The sequence below is a fragment of the Cetorhinus maximus genome, chromosome 7 (genome assembly GCF_964194155.1).
Source record: "Cetorhinus maximus chromosome 7, sCetMax3.hap1.1, whole genome shotgun sequence".
Classification (NCBI taxonomy): Eukaryota; Metazoa; Chordata; class Chondrichthyes; order Lamniformes; family Cetorhinidae; genus Cetorhinus; species Cetorhinus maximus.
The window spans coordinates 61629465-61651017 of NC_135885.1; the positions used below are offsets into that span (position 1 = coordinate 61629465).

A 21553-nucleotide genomic window follows, 5' to 3' on the forward strand; every position below is an offset into this window, starting at 1 on the left:
ATTAAGGCCTCCCATGTCTCCTGATCATCCAGTTGCTCCCTGATAGGCTCTTGAACATCTGCCAGCGCTCCCCCAGATGCTGCTCTACCACCACATCAGAGGAATTAATGCTCTGTTCTGGCTCCTCCTCTGCTATGGCATCCGCTCTCAGGAGTGTAAGGTTTTGGACAGTGCAGCACATGATCACCTACAGCCATATTCTGGCTGGCAAGTACTCGAGTGCTCCTCCTGATCTGTCCAGACACCAAAAACTCATCTTGAGGAGATCAATTGTTTGCTCGATGATGGCCCTGATTGTGCCAATCCTCTCAGTGTACCAGCAGTCACTGATTATCCTAGGACCTTGAACTGGTGTCAGTAGCCACTTCTTGAACAGGTAGTCTTAGTCACCCAGCAGCCATCCTTCCATCCTGGGAACATGGCTGGCACCTGGGGATTGCTGAGTTTATAGGGGTCATGGCTGCTTCCTGGGTATCTAGCGCAGGCCTGCAGAATGTGCAGCTGGTGGTCAAACACTAATTGTATTTTCAGTGAGTGGTAGCCCTTCCTGTTAAGGGCTGGCCTGCTGATGCCTTTATGGCAACATGGGTGCTGTCAATCACTCCTTGCACCCTGGGGAAATCTGCAATGGCTGAAAATCCTGCGGCTCATTCGGTCTGACTATTGTAGTCAGTGATGAAGGAGATGTACTGCCCTGCACGTCTAAACATCACATCTGTAAAGGCCTTTATGCAGTGGTGCACTGCAGGCTGCGTTATGCCACTGAGGCCCCCACGCACGGCGTAAAATGAGCCCGAGGCAAAAAAATTCAGAGCCACGGTAACTTTCAGGGCAACTGGCATTGGCTGTCCCCCCACACAGTTAGATGCTATCTCTTCGGCCAACATCTCATAAATAGAAGTTACAGTCGCTCTTGAAAGCCAGAGTCTCCTCAGGCATCATGTCTCTGTCATCTGCAGATAGGTCATCCTATTGGATGGGTAAGGTCTCTGTGCACACCTCTGTAGCTGCTGCAGCCTGCCCTCAGCAGCCCCTTGCTCCTCTTCGGGTAGCGCTCCCTCATGCTTGTGCCTCCTGCCCCTGAGCATCTGGCCTCTTCCCTCTCCTTCTCATTCTCTTCCTCTCTGGAGGATGTATCTCCAACAGAGACCACTATCCCCATATTCCTCAGGTCAGCAGTGCTGCAGTGTAGATAAATCACAAAGTCCACAAAGTTGCAGGTAAATGAATGGTTACAAACCCTGATAATGGCCAGGGATTCTGCACCTTCCAAGAATACCAAGTCAAAAAACCCCAAGTAGTCTCTTCTGCTGAAGTCACACACAGACCCAACTCCAACCTATATCTGCCCTGACCAGCAACCATGAAAAGGAACGGGTTTCCCACTTGGTGTTTTTCATGTACTGGGAATGAATTATTGAAGCCAAAATGTATTACTACAATCGATTAGACTGCTAATGAGGTTAACTATCCGTTAATTATCAATTTCAAAATGGCGGGTAGGCTCCTGATTTCGAGGCCCGCTCACCTACTGTATTATTGCCTACCAGTGTGATTATGTCAGGATCGCAACCCAGCATCATCACACCGGATATTACATCACCGTGGGACGAAAATACCCCCATTTCCAGGAAGTAAAATTCAGCCCAAAGAATCATATGACACTGGATTAGCAATTGCATGAAACAAAATACATGACTATTGGTCTCCTTGTTAGCAATCGATAAAAAGCATAAGATAATTATAAATAAATATGACTGCTGCCTTGGAAATTTTTAATTGTTCAGATGAAACATTTAATATCCTTAAACTGGTCAATGTACCTTTCTGTGAAATTAGTCAAGATCAGTGCAATTAAATACTTGACAAATAGATATATGTCCATGTTGGCTCCTAAATAAATTTTCAAATTTTGATTGGGTTACAACATAAACAATTATATTATTAGTCACCATAACCAGAAGGCTGAATATACTGAATTGCACGAATTTCCTATTGTTGCATATCTGACAAACTTACTGTCAGGCAGATTTAACAGACAACGCTAAATTTTCAACATTAGAGGACAGCAAAATTATTTGTTAGCATTTACACAAAGCATTTAGACCGTGAATAACCTGGTTTATGTCAGCCACAGTCTGCTTCATTTGTTGGAACTTCATAAAATATTGTTGGACTGCCGAAAACTGTGTTTGTTGGTGACTCTCTCACCTGTACATGCTCAAGTGTGTCAACTGCATTCGCAGTACCCATGCACGCATTTGTTGTCAGATTCAGTGTCAGAGAACCTTTTGCAGGAACAGCTCTAGAGGATTCAAGGGAATAGAGAGAGAGAAAGAAAAAGCGAGTTTAGAGAAACAGCAGTATTTAAAGAAAACAAGGCTTTCTCCAGTCATTTAGGCTGAACAGATCCAGTACTGTCAGATGGCGTCCCTGTCTTTTTCCTGAATCTTTCAAACATTCTGTCTTTTTTTATCTCTTCTGGGAAAGAGGCTTGAAAGTGAGTTGCAGGTCAAGGCAATAATTACCTGCTGCTAGGGATGCTATCTGATGGCCTGTATTACCTTTGCAGTCATGCATTCTCCAGTCATTGGGGACTTCATGTTACCTATTCTAGTCACATCATTTTCTGCTGATGACAGCGTCATGCCTTCATCCATCACATTTGCATTTCAAAATGCCAGTCGGTTGGTATTGATTAATTATTAACAACGCAGGTCACTTGTGAGAATTATCAAGTCTCGATTCCAGATTATTGTCCCTTTGCATTTCTGTACTCTTTCTTTTAATACAAACACACTTCAACATTGATTAAAGCTGCCTCTTAGGACTGATTAGGTGAAACCATATATTAGTGGCGATAGCTAAATTACATCAACCATTGGTATGCATGATGAAAAAGCAAAGACACAACTGAATAGGGATGATTTTGGGACAGCTGGCTTGACGGCGTAGTGCATTATTGCTCTCCTATGTCACCAATGGAGCGTTCATGTGTACCCAAGAGCAACTTTCTGATCTTGGCTGTTTCTCAGGTGACAATGAGATCTGATTTTTTGTAAAGGTGGAGAGCATCTCCATTGTTATAAAGATGGCTGCAGAGGCCCAGATCCGGAATTCCCGCCCCAGAACATGCACCTGCCATTTTCGCGGGGCGGTGGCGTGGTGGTGGGGATGGGTCAAGTTCCAAATTGCACATCTGTGGGCATAGGTGCCCATATAAAACAACAACTGCGTCTAGTGATGTCAGGTTTTCATCAGCAAGGAATGGAAAACATGATGTGTGTAAGTAGGAGCAGGTCTAAACTTTACACAGTTGCTTGGATAGGTGGGGTACCCTTTTGGAGAGGTATTTTGGATTTGGTCCTTGGACATCTTTGGGGCGGTCAGGTGCTCTTTTGGAAAGGTAAAGTGCCCTTTGGAAGAGGCTGTGCCCTTTGAGATTGTTAAAGGTAGACATGAATGTGCGTAAAAAGTGCATAAACTCATTTGAACTGTCAAGCTCATGGGTACTGTCAAGCTTGTTGGCACTGTGAAAAGTTACTGTCAAAAGGAACTGTTAAGCTTTCAAGGCATTTAAAACTCCTGCCCTTTAAATATTTTTAAATGACTGCAATTTAAAAAAAAATAGTGCTTGCTATTTCATTCTGTCCATTGACATAAGGTCGCGGGTTATCATTACAGGATTAGTGCTGCATGACTGATTCCACAGCCTTCCATTATCGCTGTGGGGTGCCACTCAGTTCATCATAAGATTGACAGCCCCAAATGTTTATAGACTTTTTAAAGTGGGACTATAAATTCCAATGCTTTTTTTTTATTCTCTGAAGGGATGTGGGCTTCACTGGCAAGGCCAGCATTTATTGTCCATTCCTAGTGACCCTTGAACTGAGTGGCTTACTAGGCCATTTCAGAGGGCAGTTAAGAGTCAATCACATTACTGTGGGTCTGGAGTCACATGTAGGTCAGACCAATTAAGGAAGGTAGATATTCTCCCCTAAAGGACATTAGTGAACCAGATGGATTTTTACGACAATCCACTTGGTGTCATGGTCACTGTCACTAGCTTTTTTCTTATTCCAGAGTTACTAATCGAATTTAAATTCCACCAGCTACCATGGTGGGATTTGAACCTGTGTCCCAGAGCATTAGCAAATGTAGTGAATGGGTTTTTACCAATGAATGTTTTTTTTAATAGCGACTTCTTTATTAGACACTTAATAACTTTATTTTATCTGATCTCAGCATGGTTCCTGAGGCAGATACTGCCCATGGTGGATACTGTGCAAGTTGGGATTGTTAATCTAAGGGCAAGGGGTGGTAGTTGGAGGCATAGTTTGGCATCAGTTAGCACTAAGTGTGCATAGAGGCTACAAAGGACCATGGGCTGGTGGGTGGAGGGGTATATATTGGCATGGAGGGAACAACAATGGAATGTTCAGTTTATTCATTGTGATTCCAAATTCTGAAGCTAGTATTAGCTGTGGCTCAATTGGTAGAACTTGTGCCTCCATAGCAGAATGCTATGGGCTCAAATACCATTCCAGAGACATGAGCTCAAAAAGCTAGGCTGGAGGGAGTACTGCATGGTCAGAGGTGCCATATTTCAGATGAGAGGTTAAACCAAGGCCACTTCTGCTCTTTCAGTTGGTTGTAAAAGGTCCAATGGAATCTTACTCAAGGAAAGTTGGTGAGTTATCCCCAGAGTCATGGCCAATGTTTATCCTTGAATTAACATCACTAAAAACAGATTATCTGGTTATTATTGATTGGTTGTGGGACTTAGTTATACACAACTTGGTTCCTGTGTTTCCTACATATTCCAACAGTGATTACACGATTAAAAATATTTCATTGATTGTAAAGCGCTTTGAGATGTACCGAGATCATGAAAAGTGCAATATAAATGTGAGTCTTTCTTGGTTTTATTTAAAGCATCTAGTTTCCTACATTACAGTCATAACTACACTTCAGAAAGCGTACTTCATTGGTCGTGGAACCTTTAGGCTGTGAAGTGGATGTAGACCAAGGCAACCACTATGACATCCCTTTGAAGCAGCAAACAGGCAGAACCTTCATTACCCATTGTTGATTCCTTTATCTCACGGAGTTATGTTCTTCATACTTAACATATGCCCCCTTTCCTACAGATGCATCACAACAAAGCGTGGTTGAAGCAGATTCAATGGTAACTTTCAAAAGGGAGTGGGACAAATACTTGAAGGGGAGAGAATCATAGGGCCAAGAAAATGGGAGTGAGACTAATTGGATAGCTTTTCAAACTACCAGCACAGGCATGAGTGGTCAAACTGCCTCCTTCTGTGCTGTAGGATTGGAAAGGGCATAATAACACTGTGCCGAGTCATTCCTGAAATTTATAATGAATAAGTAAAGGGCACAGAGGAATGGGACGCTGTGAAGTTCTTGGCTGCGTACTGCACTGAAGGAATTCTCATTTCTCAGAAGCAGCACCCAAATTCCAAGAACAAAATCAAAAAAATAAAAACATGCTAACTTAGAAAACTAACAACAGATGACCAATTTCCTCAAAAGAGCAAACACATCCTCAAAATGACAACAACCCAAGTTCTGTTTGATTGAGAGGTAAATTGTAGCTCAGTCTGATCTTGTCATGTACACTTATAGCCGTGATCATGGATAGAGATCGGGGTGGGGGGGAACCCTGATCAACTTTGGCCTCTCTAACCCTGAAGCACTGAGATCAATGGTAATGCCTGGGTTGAGATAAGCCAACGTCGTGCAAAAGTATCAATCTTGTGCCTTAATGCAGGTTTTTACTACCTGCAAATCTGGTGGTGATTGGTAGGGGGGTGGTGGATAAGGCTGATGTTCTGGCTACACTTAATTTATTAGTGTCTCTGGCCTAGGATGCCTTGCCTTTTATACCACAAGACTATTTTAATTTTTTTAGGTTAAAATTACCATGCATAAAAAACTGACCAGAGACTGCTTGAGATCAGAACAAGCAATCTGACTATTTCCCACAAGAAGAGGGAGTCCACAAGTCTTATCTTTTAAGATAAGAGGCAGATCTTCACAGTGATCTGCAGGGTATACTATATTCATTACATGTGGTTACCATATACATGTATCTATATGGGCCACACTGACACTTGATCCACTTGACCCACCTCTCCCCGGAACGAGATCCTAAAATGGCTCCTTCCTTCTTGAGCCAGAAACATACTGATCAAGAAAATTCTCCTGAACACACTTCAGAAACTCTCCCCCTCTCTGTCCCTTACACTATTACTATCCCAGTCTATATTAGGATAATTAAAGTTCCCTATTATCACTACTCTACAGATTTTTTTTGCAGCTCTCCATAATTTTCCTGCAGATTTGCTCCTCTATGGGCAGGAATTGATGTCCCATGGGCGAGCATCCCGACGTCTTTGCACCACTCTCGCGATCTTTCAGTCAGTGGGTGCGCGCAAGAGTTGGCAGCGCATCCGCCAACAATTAAGAGGCCTACTAAGCCCATTAAAGTTTCAATTAACTGCCATTTTTCGCTGTCCGCTCAACCGCTTGGTTGGCAGGCGGGCGAATAGGCCAGTGGCCTTTGCAAATTTTTACGAAACCTCATCCACAAGTGGGATGAGGTTTCCAATGGCGAATAAAAAAGCAGAAAATATTTTCCAACTTCATTTCAAACATTTCATTCTTCATGTGACTCAGTGACATGTGGGGACATGTTTATATCATCTTTTAAATCTTTATTTTTGTTTCTCCAATTCTTCAGCTCCCTGAGGCAGCTCCGTGCCCTCAGGGGGCTTTCAACACGTGCTCCTGTGCGCATGCGCGGTCACCCTCTTACCGCCCCCACCCCGGCAGTGCTGAGCGTTGCAGTGCATGCTTCATACTGGCTGGCCTTTAATTGGCCAGTCAGCGTGAATTCGCAGTCGGGGGCCAATCGCAGGCGGTGGGGCTTTTCCCAGTCGCTCTTGGGCCCGCCCGCCGCATCTGCTCGACGAAGGGAAAATCCTGCCCTCTATCTTTCCCACCAGTGAGCAGCCAATAGGATACACTCAGTAATGGAATGGTACCCCTAATGTTTCTTAACTCTAACTAGGTACTGTCCTTGACCACTCTAGGACATTTTCTTTCTCCAGCACTGTAATGTTCTTCTTAATCAATACTGCCACGCTTTCTGCTTTCTAACCTTCCCTATTTTTCATGAACACCTTGTATCCAGGAATATTTAGTACCCAGTCCTGCCCTTTTTTGAGCCAGTTTTCCATTATCACCATTATATTCCCATTCGGCTATTTAAGCGTGCAGCTCACCAACCTTATTTATCACATTCCCTGCATTCACATAGTTGCACTGTAAACCTAATTTAGACCTTACTGCATTTCCTCTTAAGTCTGACCCCACTTTATACCTTACTATTTCTTACTCTAGTGCTTTCTGTTTCTCCCAGTCCTTTGTTTGCCTCGTTTCTCCTTCCTAATGCTATATCTTAGTTCCCATCTCCCTGTCAAGTTAGTTTAAATCCTTGCCAATGGCACTAGCAAACTGCCCATGAGGACCTTGTTCCTGGCTCTGTTGAGGTGCAACCCATCCAGTCTGGATTGCCTTACCTTCTCCAGAACAGTCCCAATGTCCCAGGAATCTAAAGCCCTCCCTCCAGGGCTCTCTCTCTAGTAATGCATTTATCTGCTTTATCCTCCTATTTCTATACACCTTAGCATGTGGCACCGGGAGTAATCTGGTGATTACTACCTTTGAGGTCCTGCTTGCTGGGCATCTTTCCCAGCTCCCTGGCACTAGGAAGGCAGCATACCATCCAGGAATCAAGTCTGTGGCCACAGGAAAGCCGAACGGTTCCCCTGACTATAGAATCTCCTAGACAATTGCATTTACAATCTTCCTCCTGCCCACTATACAGCTGAGCCACCTGTAGTGCCGTGACTCTTGCTGCACTCCCCAAAGAAACCATCACCCTCACCAGTATTGAATATGTGGATTAATTAAGGAAAGCCAACATAGTATTGTTAAAGGAAAGTGGGATCTGGGGTTTTATGACGAGAGACGTAGAATACAAATACGAGGAAGTTCTGATGAACCTTAATAAAACACTGGTTCAGCCTCAAGTGGAGTATTGTGTTCAATTCTTGGCAGCGCACCTTAGGAAGGATGTGAAGGCTTCAGGAAGGGTACAGGAAAGATTTATGAGACTAGTTCCAGGGATAAGGGACTTAGTTATGTGGCTAGATGGAGAAGCTGGGGCTGTTCTCCTTAGAGAACAGAAGGTTGAGAGGAGATTTGATAAGAATGTTCAAATTCACTAAGTCTTTAGATGGCTAGAGCAGATAGAGAGAAACTGATCCCATTGGTGGAAGGGTCGAGAACCAGAGGACACTGTTATAAAGTGATTGGCAAAGATCCAATGGCAACTTGAGGGAAAACGTTTTTGGACAGAGAGTGGCTATAATCTGGAATGCACTGCCTGAGAGTGTGGTGGAGGCAGATTCAATTGTGGCTTTCAAAAGAGAATTGGATAAGCACCAAAGGCAAAAAATGCAGTGCTATAGGGAAGGAGGGAGAGTGGAGCTAACTGAGTTACTCTTGCAGAGAGACAGTACAGACATGACAGTACAGACCAAATGGCCTCCTTCTGCGCTGAAACATTCCACGATTATATGTTTTGAGAAAACAAAGAACTTACTTTTTCAATTGAGGACCATAATTAACCACACACTTTCTCTGAGGACCCAGGCTTTTCCACTTAAGGGCTGCCTTCAACATTCGCCCAGCATCAAGCAAACCGAATCCATATCTGTTGGATGAAAACAATTACACACATTGAATATGAAATGGTAGTGAAGAAAATTAATAAGCACCGTACCTAGCCCAATAAAAAGATATCAGTGCAAGACTCCTGAAACAGGCAGTGGACAGGGAGTGTGGGGATTTTCTCTTTATTCTTGTTCTTTGATTCACCATTACAGGTGAGACAGTGGCTCATTTATATAACCATAAAGACTATTTTACAGCATGTGTAGTGGTTCTCTTTTAATCACAGTTCCATTTTCTGATGAATGCCACCTAACAGCTATTTTAAAGAGAACTTAAGAGACTATACTCAGTTGAACACGGATAGAGCTTTTTATTTACACTCTATTTGAGTTCATTGATAAAACAAAGAGGTTTTCTGTTTGTTTCAGCTGCTGATCCCCCTTCACAGCCACCAGTGATGCATGTCAGAAAAACAGGCAATGTACTGGTGAGAAACTTGAAAACTAAAGACAGTCCATTAAGAACTGGAGGTTATCCACAATCCATATTTACTCATCAGTACATTTTCTCAATGTTTTAAATGCTATCAAATTATTTCAATTAAAAAAAATCAAAATGAATTGGACATAAATGGAAAGCATATCTCCTCAAATAGAAGTAAGTGTTTGGAATCAATGGACAATTTTTTTTTATTAAAGGCTGATTCCTGCTGTTTGCAAGCTGACCATCATGGCCCACTGCAAATAGGAAGAAAATGATTAATAGTGGGAATAGGAGGAAAAAAAATGAAGTAAAAAACAGGAAGAGCAATTCATTGAAAATAAAGATGAAACAGCAGCAGAAGACAGTTGCACATCAGCTTAGTGTTGCTTTTAATTGCTTCCAAAGCATTTGTGACCCCAGGACTAATGAAGATTTTGCTTTTTCTCAAAGACAGAATGAAAATCCAATTTATTTTTAGACCATGAAAATTCCCTTTAAAAATATTAGTGAGTTTTATTCATATGCACAAACCAGACCTAAAGGAACACATTTGGAATCTCTGGAGCAGAAGTAAGTACTGGATGTTAATTCTCCATTACATAGTTGAGGGCAAAAACAATGAGGACGACTATCTGTGACCCCTAACATTTACCGGAAGTGTCAGGCTATATCTGTCTGTGACTGCATTTACCATCATTTCAGCAGCATCGTGGGGAGGACACACAATTTAAATTTCTATGTGGGAGCCTGTGCCACTGGGAACACATATTAGTACCTTACTGCCCAGAGGTGTTGTAAAATGTGTTGAGCAGCATAGGTCCAAGGGCCATACTTCCACTTCTCTCCCAAGAAAGAAGTTCAAAGTGTTTCCTTTCCCTCTTTGTAAACAGCCTGGAATTCACCTGTAAGTATTCAGTTTTCTTATCAAAACCACTATCTGGAACTGGATCCTCAGGTTCCACTTCTGGTATTCTAGGAGCTGTTACATTTGTTTCCACTTGGTGTACCAGCCCACCATTACATTGCCAGGGTGGAATGCAGGAACTTCAGGTCTGGGAGTCCTTTTACTTGGCTACACCCCCTACTATGTCACTGACCATGTTTGGGGCAGGCAGAGGCTCACTCCTCTCACCCCCTGCAACTAGTCTTAGCAGAAACTCCAAGGGAAGGGCAAAGCCCTGCTATAGATACAGCAGGAATACCGAAGGGGACAGTGGATTTTTGACCTCAATAGATATGTGCTTTACTTTCATGCTTTGATTGTTGTATCCATGGGTTGTTGTTTCCATGATATAGAAGCTCCATGTGTTCACTTCCAAACGCCGTGAGATGAAAGTAGTTTTCATCTGTTACTCTTCTTTATACTACCTCCACCACATATAAAACATTTTCTACTCCTAAGGTTTGACAGATCATACCCAAATTCCTAGAATCCTATTACATATCCATTATCACCTAACCTGGACAGTGCAAACAAGCCCACAAAGGGAACACACTGATCTAATAATCTGGTTTGGCAGCTAGAGAACTTTCCATCCGGATTTTAGAAAGCAGAACTTACCCTAGACTACTGAAATGTACGAAAGTTTGTCAATTATTCAGGGCAGATAAAACCCTAATTAGTAATCAACTGAACCACCCTCCCAAACCAAACACTCCTGCTAGATGTGGAATTACGAACTAATGAGAATAGGTCTAAAATCTGTATTGAATCTCTGCTATTGAATCTGTGCTTTTCAATGTTCCTTGATAGGGCAAGAAATAACTATTGTCCTGCTGGAAAAGGAACATTGATTCAACAAAGGAAGAGAAATGGTTGATTCAAAACAGCCTCATATTCTGGTAGGAACTCGTAGGATAAGAACAAATCACCTTGATCTTTCTGAAGAGTATTGTGTGAGGAAATGAGCAGGTAGGGCATTACAATGATCTGTGAGTTCATTGTTCCATTTCTTGACACTGTCTCGGTGAATTTCCTTACTGTATTTATAGGAGTGAAAGTCACAGTCGCTGTTGTGTTGATTACTTTTTGCCATAGGGTCCTTTCAAGATCACAGTGGAGATTGCATTGGAATTATTCACAACACAGTATCCAATTTATTCAGGAGCAGATTTTTTTCTTAGTGTTTCCTTCATGCTTCATTCATTTTTACAGAAAAGAAGAACAATTGTCAGGGTAGCATATGTTCTACCCTGTTGCAGGATTTCCAATAGTGCAGGGTGTGCTTGACTACACACATGTTGAGATACAGCTAGCCTTTGAAAAATCCATTGGTCTACATTAACCATAAGGTATTCTACTCATGAAATATTTGGATAGTTGATAATGCAAAAAATATCATTGGGTTAATTAGTGAAAAATTGCATGTTTTCTTTTTGTTACACAATTCCTGTATTGTTTGAGGATGGGGACGTTTTAGGTCATGTGAAATCCAAATGATAAAATTACAGTCAACCACAGTGAGCCGCCAGGTGGTTGTGGAACAGGCCATTAGAATACAGTAATACAGCTGATGCTGCCTGGATGGATTTGGCAGCACTCAAATTACTAGTCTGGCTACTATATAAACTCATTGCTGTGTATTGCATATGACATGGTGTGGTAATAGCAAAGGATGTGCTACTGCAAACCCATATAGCAAAAATACAGGATGAGGATCCTCAATGAGCAGGCCCAAAGGGTACTATGCTGTTACTGTTTAGAAACCTGCTTATTCCAGTAATTGAAAGTTTCTTTTGGGATTCATTTTTTGAAGAATAATTTTTATTTGGCCAGCAGTCAGCTTTAAAATCACTGAATAATTTTCAGGTATTCTCTCAGTAGGATTTCAGTTATGGCTTAGTGGGTAGCATGCTGGCCTCTGAACCAGATGGTTGTTGGTTCAACTCCCACTCCAAAGACTTGAGCACATTGTCCAGGCTGACGTTTCAGCTCAAGTGCTGGGGGGGTTCTGCATTGTTGAAGATACCATCTTTTGAATGAGATGTTAAACCTGTCTGTCCTCTCAGGTGCACACAGGAGAGCCTGGATGAGCATGGGAATTCTCCTTCTATCCTGGGCAATATTTATCCTTTAACTAAAGTTAATAAAAGAGATTATTTGGTCATTATTACATTGCTGTTTGTGGAAGCTTGCCTTATGCAAATTAGCTGCCACATTTCCTGCATTACAACAATGACTATTCTTCCAAAAGTTCTTCATTGGCTGTCTAACACTTCGAAGGTTGTGAATTGCACTATATAAATGCAAATCTTTCTTTTTTTCTTTCTTTATCACCTCTCCTTATGGTGCCTACAATTCTGTCTCCATTTAATCCTAACTTTCAGCTTCTGTATTTCCTGCAGTGGCAGGAAGTTCTGAGATGGATGGTTAATGCTTTCCAGCAGGACCTTAACAATCTGAGGTGCTGCTTCCTTGTCTTTAATTTCCCTTAAAGAACAAAGCATAGAGTGTGATGGTAATCTGCTTGCCATCACATGGCATGAAATCCCATCATCAGAAAGCATTCCTTAATAAGGGTGATCATAGGGGTAGAAACTGAGATAATACGTAACATGTGATGTTAGTGCTGGTTCAATAGTAGCACCCTCACATCTAAATCAGAAGGCTCTAGGTTCAAAATCTAATTCAGAGATTGGAGTACCTACTCTAGGCTGACACTCCAATGCAGTACAGAGGGAGTGCTACATTGTCAGAGCTGCCATTTTGGGATGCCTTGAGAACGTGAAAAGACCTCATTAAATACAAGTTCTTTCTTTCTACTGTTGCCCTTATGCATTTCGCTGGAAATATAAATAGTACCAGAAGACTGGCAGACAGCAAAAAACAGAACTAAGGCAGATAATTATAAAAAATGCTAGAATCTTTGCTAAAAGATAATAAAATATCTAGAAATGAAGAATAGAATAAAAATAATCAACATGGATTGCTAAAAGGAAGGTCATATTTGACCAACCTTATTGAATTCTTTAACAAGGCAACAGAAAGAGTGGACAAGGGTAATACAGTCTATGTGGTCTCAAGAGGCATTGCCTAGATCTTCCAGTCTCTGGATTGTCAGAGACCGGATGTATGACCCAAGATGCACATCAGGACACTGCAGAAGTCCTAACACGCTGACCTCCACAGGAATTACCCAGGAAGTTTGAACTTCCGATGGGCAATTCCCTTGCTCCCCGGGACCCCCTGCACCAGTCTCTAATGCTGAATTAGAGTCTGAGACATCAGACAGTTTCATGGGACTTACCTGATTAGTTACCCAGGAAATGTTAGACTGAAAAACGCTAGCCTAACTCCTGAATAACTACAGAACTGACCCCCCCCCGCCCCCGTCACTCACACTGACCCACCCGACTCCCCCTGACCTCCTGGCTGCTCCCCAAACTGATGTGACAACTCCTGACCAACCTACCCACAGCCACCCTACCAACTCAGCCACCTGCCACCCCACCCACCTGTCGCTTCACCCATCTGTCACTTCACCCTCCTGCCACTCCATCCACCTACCACCTCACCCACCTGCACCCTACCCACCTACCATCCTAGCTGCTTGCCACCCTATACACTTACCACCTCACCCACCTGCTCACCTATCCACCTATCACCTCACCCGCCTGTCAACCTATAACCTGCCACTCTACCCACTGCCACCCCACTCACCTGCCATCCTACCCATCCACCAGTGCCCACGTGCCACCCTACTCACTTGCCACCCTACCCACCTGCCACCCTACCTGCCTACCATACTACCCACCTGCCACCCTACCCAGTTACATCACCTACCTACCCACCTTACCGCCCCACCAACTCACCTATTCACTAACATTCATCTGTTCACCGATTAACTAACATTCACACTGGATATTTAAACAAACCACATGGCAGCTAATACCGTAAAAAGGGGTCATGTCCTGTCTTCTCCCGACACTACAGTGCTGCGGTGGAGTTCTCTAATTGACGTTGTGTTCCACACTTTTGAAGAAACCGGGCTCGGAAGGCCGGGCAAAAAATGTGGAGCAGCATTCGGGTGTGGAAAAGTTTGAGCAGACCGGCAATCCAACGATGATTGCTGCTCTGCATAAGATCCGGGCCATTAAATAAGGTGTCGCTGACATAAACCACAATTGGATCAAATAGTCTATTTTTGTGCCATGGGTCCTTGCACTGCAAGTCTCACAGAGCGTGAAGGGTTCTGGAGTACCCCTTGAAAATTGCTGGTAAATCATAGATGGTGATCAATGCAACCAGGGTAGTGAAATTGGGAAACACGCTTATTACGTGACATTACTGACTTCTGTTATCTTGCTGGAAGTACCATTCACTGCTAAGGGTTATCTTCTTCCACAGCAACTGGACCATGTCCTTCCTGGGCCCTTCTTCCTTCATTGCCAGATTGGTACACCTTTGCCAGATTTCCAATAGAATTACCTGAACTAAATTAGGGATCAGCACCTTGATTAATCACCAATTACAGACATTACTGTGACAAATTGATGCAAATTCAAAATGGCTGCCACTGCAAAAACAGTGGATTTCCTTTTCAGCTCCCTCTCCCTCTCCAGGGTAAGTTCTCCCTAGAATGTGCATTCTAGTGAGCATTTTAATAAAAACCCACTCAGGAAGATCTCACAGATTCATGGTGTGGTCATGTGGAGACCTAGAATTACAGTTCCAGCACAGTCGTGGCTGCAGTAACTCCACTCTGAAGGAAGATTTCTCCTTCTTGACTCTTTTCCTGTGCCGAGAGACGCATGAGAGGCTGGCAAAGCACGTGAAAGGAAAATTTAGCCCAGTGAATCAAAACATTTTTAAAAACTGCAATGGAACACGTAAATAATTAATATGATGCACCAAATTTGAGAATTTATGGCCTGAATTTTTTTGTTGAGGGTCAAGTCATTCCTCCGGGATTGAAAGCAGAAGATGACCTTGCACTGGCCATCAGTGGGACCCTGAGGAGTGCCTGCTGCCGCCGGGGCCACTGTCCAATATTGAGAATGACCCGCGTCCCCAGAGCTGCAGACCCAGTCAGAGGACTGGCAGCTCAGTAGCTGTGGTTAGTGGTTGCCACCGCTGAGGCTACAGCACAAGGGAGGGGACGCCTCAATGCCAAGGCATCCTTGAAAAGCAGGTAAGTTTTTGTGAGGAAGCTGGGTCCTGTATTCCTAGGACAGCCTTTGGGAGATTGAGCCTGGAGTTGAGTGATTTGAGTGGGACTGCGAGTCTGAGTTGGCCAGTAGAGAAATGATAATGTTTTGACTCCACAAGGTAGATTGTAAGTTTTGGTTGCTTTAAACCAACCACAACCTCCCCACCTCCCCAATCCCCCTGCTCATGTGGTCACCAAAAACCACCCCGTTCCCCCACCACCCACCTAATTGGTCACTAGCACCCCACTCCCATCCTGGTTTAATGGTCAAAGTATCCCTTATTTTATTCCATAAAAGTTGGTCACCCTGACCAAAAGGCTGGGAAAACTTAGCCCTATAATTTATCTTAATGAGTGGCAAAAGTAGGAGATGCGGTTGATTAAACTATGATTAAGTTGCATGATTCCTGACTGGTCCACTGTGATTGCCATTTTGACGGCAGTGTTAACAGTAGAGCCATTATGAACTTGCAGTCAAATGGAGAACTTTTCCTGACAGAGGATGATCTATTTTGTTGGCATATTTTGGTTCCTGTGCAGAACACCATATTCAGCTATTTTTGTGGTCAACGTGAGAACTTTATACTGTACTTATACCAGGGAATTCTGACATTCATTAACCAAGTAACTAAAACCTTTTAAACATTGTGAAATGTAAGCACCACCAGGAGGTTCAGCCTATCTGCAGTATAAACTCCATCAAAAGTAACAAAACATCCTGATTTTGCACACACCCTATCCTCACCACCACGAAAGTAGAAATGTATGTCATCATTCTCCAAAATGTTGAACTCTGAATATTGCTGAACAATCCTGAGTGCGCTAATAGCTACAGCAACTACCAATTTAAGATAATCTGTTGAGCTCATAATGTGGATCATTTACGCTTGCTAGAAGTGACATACATTTATACATAAGGACTGATCTCTGCAAACAAAAGGAACATGTTCAAGCCTTGAGTCTTTTTTGAATTACCCGGGAGTTTGGGGAGCCTATAGTTCCCTGTTGCTTTCTCCATGGCAACGCCATGGTCAATCAAATTGACTTGCCAACTTTTCAGCATCCTTTTCTCCTGTGGCATAAATTATTGAGATCATTTGAAATTTGGCATTCTTGAGTTTATCCTGATGAGTGCAAGACAAAAAGCTTTGGCAACATGTCTCTCTTTTCAGCAATACTGCATATTGCTTTATTATATTTGGTTCCATAAGGACATAGTGTTACAAGTAGGGGTTTCTCCAAATATCAGTAGCACTAAGCTGGTATTTAAGCTCCAATTTTAACTTGGATGTGAGTTCGTTAGGGGTCAGCAGGGCAAGCTCATGTGTAGCCAGGCCCACTTAATTGCAGCGGCAAAACCTCCCGAGATTATGTTGGAGGGGGAAGGGCTGATGCGTGAATCCTGGCTGCTGGCAGTGGGATGTCAATTAAGCTCATTAATGAGCTAATCGGCAGCCATTACCCCGAAGCTCACTGCAATTTAGTAGTGGCTCTGGGATTAAATGGCAGCCGCACGGCTTTCTGCACATCCTGAAGGCCACCTAGCAAACCCTGTCGGGTTCACCTGTGACCTTCTGGAGAGGTCTCAATGATTGAGGGATCTGATATTGGAAAGGGGTAGTAGGCATTAAATGTCTTCCTTGCTCTTGCCCCCGACTGACCTGCATCCCCCCACCTCGTGACCCCAATCCTGAGATTCCCAGTTTGCCCCCACTCGCCTTTGGTCTGGAGCCCTTCGCTGATCCTGGGCCTCTGGTGGGTGCATTGCCAGCAGCTGCCACTGCTCCTGGTGACATGTCCTCTCCACTTCCTGCACCAAGGCTTCCAGTGCAGCATTGAAAAATCTTGGAGCATGCTCTCTATCATGTTATGCAAATTTTTGTGTCTTTAGCCCATCAGTATCACTTTTATCACGACTTCCAGCACCTGCTTCAGCCAGAATTTCAGAGTTGCATGCTGACTTTAAGTAGCGCAGGCCAGTCCCAACTCGTGTTGGCCTGTCACGGTCTTGCAGCTCCTGTTGAAGTATGCAGTTACTGTGCTTAGTGCTTGTTGCATGCTACATTCATTTAAATTAAATTTTGTGTGTTGTTTGCTTTGGAAGCAGTGGGCAGGATGAATCTCTGTGCCTTTTTGGTGGGGGGAGCTGTTGGAATTTTTTGGCCATGATTTTTAAAAGAGATACCAATGGTGTAACAACAGTGGCAAGATGGCTTGGAGCAGCTTCATGGAAATGTGTCGACCTTCCTTAATACTTATATACACATTTGCTTCCTCCCAAGCAAATCCACAGTTTATTTAAATCTCTGCGAGGCTCCACAAGCTCTGGCAGTCATCTGCTTTGGGTAGTTATTCCTGTGCATATGCCCAAACAGTGATTGCTGCTAGACTTTCAGTCACGAAGATCTGAGGGCAGAAATTTCAGTTGGCAGTAATAGTGCACAATTCTACGTCCACTATTTTAGTGAAAGCATTGATCAATTCAAAACAAAAGGAGTAACTCCTCTGCTGGGGAAGAAGGAAGTCTGACGTCTTTGAAAAAAACTTAAAGCAATCATCAACTTTTATTTGGCAACAGTACTTTCTAACCTCTGGAAAATTTGAGTTTCCATTCCGTGAAGGGTTTTATTCTTCCTATTCGCCAAGTTCACTTCAACGCAATTTCCCTTGATGTGGATGTGGTTTAACTTGGAGGAAATTTGTTTCTAATGCCAACTAAACACAAACTCAGCCATTAGATTAGAGTATCATTCTAGGCTGCTGTATATCTGCTAACAAAGGAGAACATTAGTGCGGTGATGTGATGTCACTACATTGTTGCCTTTCTGTAAGTTGGCACAGACAATATCTTGATGATGAAATCCTTTTTAAAATTTAGAGCTCAAGTTTGCATCCATCAAGCTGAGGAATATAAATCCTCAGGAAGGAGGGTTTCCAAGTGCTGCCTGCTGGAATCTTGACTTGAGTCTTTTTTGGGGGGCAATCTGCACCACTTCCCAACAACTGCGAAGATCACAGTTACTGGTCAGTAGCAGCCTAATGTCTGTCCAGCAGTTAAACCACCAAGCTCAATCTGATAATCATGACGGAGCCCCTTAATAAGCACAACAAACCTCTGGAGCCAATATTTACACAATTCATCTGGTAATCCTGACACTTTATCGAAAACATGTAAACTGCAGTTCCAAATACAAAAAGGATAGGTGTTGCAGGCTTAGAATTGTAACTTATCATCAGGGTATGCAGGAATGCAGCCTTCTCCTCATCGATTTGGCAGGAAACTTGCTTGGCACAAACTAGTTGGTTGTAGAAAAACTCTATGAACTAAAGAATTTGGCAAGTGATGAGGGAATAATATCAGGATGCTCAAAAGACTACCAGTCAAAAACTGACTTTCAAACACCAAACTATGATAACCACCAGGATCACAGGATGTAAGCAATGCTGAGGTGAAACACTTGGGCTTGAGAATCTGGAAGGAGCAACTGAGGCCAAAAAGGTCTCATCTATCTCCTCTTTTTCATGTCATTCAGTATTCCACACTTTCAGTTATATGAAGCACAGATTAAAATGTTGGACACATGCCATTACCAAAAACTGCATTGTGTACAGGCAAATTCAACTTTTATTCTCTCTTTATGCAGCATCCTCGTTGTTCAAGGGTTGGTAACAAGAGCTTATGCCATGATATTACTATGGGGCAAGACAAGGTTAAGGCCCCAAGAGTTACCTCAGCTAGTACAGCTGACATTGCTGTCATTATTCTACACCATGCTCTAGCAATCTAGCCAACTGAGCTAACCAAACCCTGTCTTTTGTTATACACACTTAGAGAATATTTGTAACCATGACAATAGCATTTTGTGACATCCTGTTAATGTCTGCTTTTCTTTTGTTTCCAAACTGAATACATAGGAAGATGAATTTACTCGACATATCCAGCACATTTACCATGCTGGAATATTGTTGGAAACTATTTCTGTGAGGAAAGTTGGGTGGAAACCTTTACTATCTAGCTTCCACATTTGAAACATTTTCTCCTGAGGGTTCCTTGCACTTCTGCAGCTCACCTGCCATCTGCTGACTGAATTGACATTAGCTTTATTTGACTATGTCAAAGTGAGAGCCAGTGACAAGGACCTCTGAGTATCCTGCAAATATACTTGTGTGTGTGTTTATGGGGATGTCAGTGTAGGAGCTCAGTGGTAGGGAGGTTTAAAGGTAGGAATGGCCTGTAGTGTCAATCTGCCCTGCAAGAATATAGAGTGATTGAAGATAAGGCTAGAAGTTGAATGCGTGCCAAGTAGCTTGGGAGTAAGGGATGCGAAGATAAATGGCTTCTAAGTTGAAGATTTAGGGTTGTGCATGTAAGTAATTGCTGTGTCATGAGCTTGGTAGCTATTGGACGATTGGAGCCCCTCTTAACCAGAGAGCATGGTGAAGGTTCAGTTGTGGAAGTGCTACTTTAAGAAGGTGAAGAGTGTGCTGGTGTCTAGGATGGGCAAGCAACAGAGGGGATAAATGTGCCCCGCTGGGGATGTGGAACCTCTTGTGGTGTTGTTCTATAGTTCTAATGGTGAGAGAGTCAGTGGTCAGTGCTAGCTCCTCCAGGTGGCACAAGTGATAATTATGGATGATTTGGCGGTACCTACATCCAGGAGCCTATTTATCCTGCTTCAATGCCACCCAGGAAGGTTGAATGAGTGAAGTTGTTTGTTCTTCACCTCTGCCTTGGTGCCATGTAATCTGGGTATAGATAGTGCTTAAGTAATAATAATTCTGAACAAGTGGAATTAAACATTGCTCAGACAAGCAGCAAAAATTTTTTAGAGCATGAGGTGCAAAGAGCCAAGCACAGTTCCTTCTTTAACTCTTTGTCTGCCAGTCTGCTGCTGAAGCATGCAGCTTGAACTGTCTTTTTTTAAGATTACACAAACACTTCCACGTAGTTCAGTTGCATGCATCAGTTTCACACCAAATCCTGTACCAATGGATATGCAAATCAGAAAACCCTGGAACTTCATGTGTGTCTCCCTCTACAGGCCAACTGTGGATGCAACTTTTTTTTAAAGGAGCAACAATGGTCTCAGTCATTTCATGGAAATTCTAGACCAGGAATTTTAATGGGCAGAAAGAACTTTGCTCATCCTAGATTTTCTGCAGTCAATGTTTGGTGAGCATCACTGCTCTCAGTCAGATCACTGGCAGCCATCACCAATTCTGCTGACCAGTTCTGTCAGGAGAGGAACACTTAGTTTGGATGTTGTATTGTAGGTCAGCAACCATTCCTTAATGTCAGAGATTCTTAGCTATACATGTCTGAATGTTGAAGTCCCTATTTGGACAAGCCATCTTCCACCTGTCAGAGAAGGGTAACACAAAATACACAGGTATATAACCAAAGGGTTAGTAGAAGTATATAGGTGTCATAACAAAGACAGATGGATCAACTCCCCTCAGAGTTAATAATTAGGGTACATTGATGATGAACTTAATGCTCTCAAGCTGATACAGAAACTGATTTGAAATACAATTTGTCTTCCTTTTTAAATAAGCTGAGGCAATGTCTTTTAAAGGAGGATAAATTGAGCCTCTGAACAGTTGCTGCATCAGTGTGAGAGCATTACATTTAGCAATAAACCCCTTATATTAACTTTGGGACGTGGTTACTGTCTCTACTCTCATTAAGTCAGCATTTATGTTGTCACATGACACCAATACACTTCCACTCATTCTCTCCTTAACCAGACTGAATATTCATTCAATAACGGTTAGCCTTGGCAGTGGAGAGCAGAGTGCAGAGGCAACATCAAGAGGGTGGAGCTTAGCATGGGTCAACACGCATATTTACGTCAGATGATTCAAACTTTTTGCATCGATGCTCCTTAGGCAGCACCTTTCAAACCCACGACCATTACCATCTAGAAGGACAAAGGCAGCAGATACATGGACGGGAACACCAACACCTCGAAGTTCCCCTCTAAGCCACACACCATCCCAACTTGCAAATATATTGCCGTTCCTTCACTGTCGTTGGGTCAAAATCCTGGAACTCCCTCCCTAACAGCACTGTGGGTGTACCTATAGCAAATGGACTGCAGCGGTTCAGAAGGCAGCTCACCACCACCTTCACATGGGCAATTAGGGATGGGCAATAA

At 43.0% G+C, this 21553-nt stretch overlaps 1 protein-coding gene across 2 annotated transcripts in view; it reads right to left on the reverse strand.

Moving 5' to 3' along the window:
• LOC144682828 (PC3-like endoprotease variant B) overlaps positions 1–21553 on the reverse strand; it is an 898333-nt gene that overhangs the window by 85401 nt on the left and 791379 nt on the right. For both annotated transcript variants that reach the window (XM_078545597.1, XM_078545598.1), the window contains exons 14-15: positions 8693–8803; positions 2212–2305 (exon numbers count right to left, since the gene is read on the reverse strand). In XM_078545597.1, coding sequence (XP_078401723.1) covers positions 2212–2305; positions 8693–8803 — 205 coding nt within the window. The remainder of the gene's footprint in view (positions 1–2211; positions 2306–8692; positions 8804–21553) is intronic.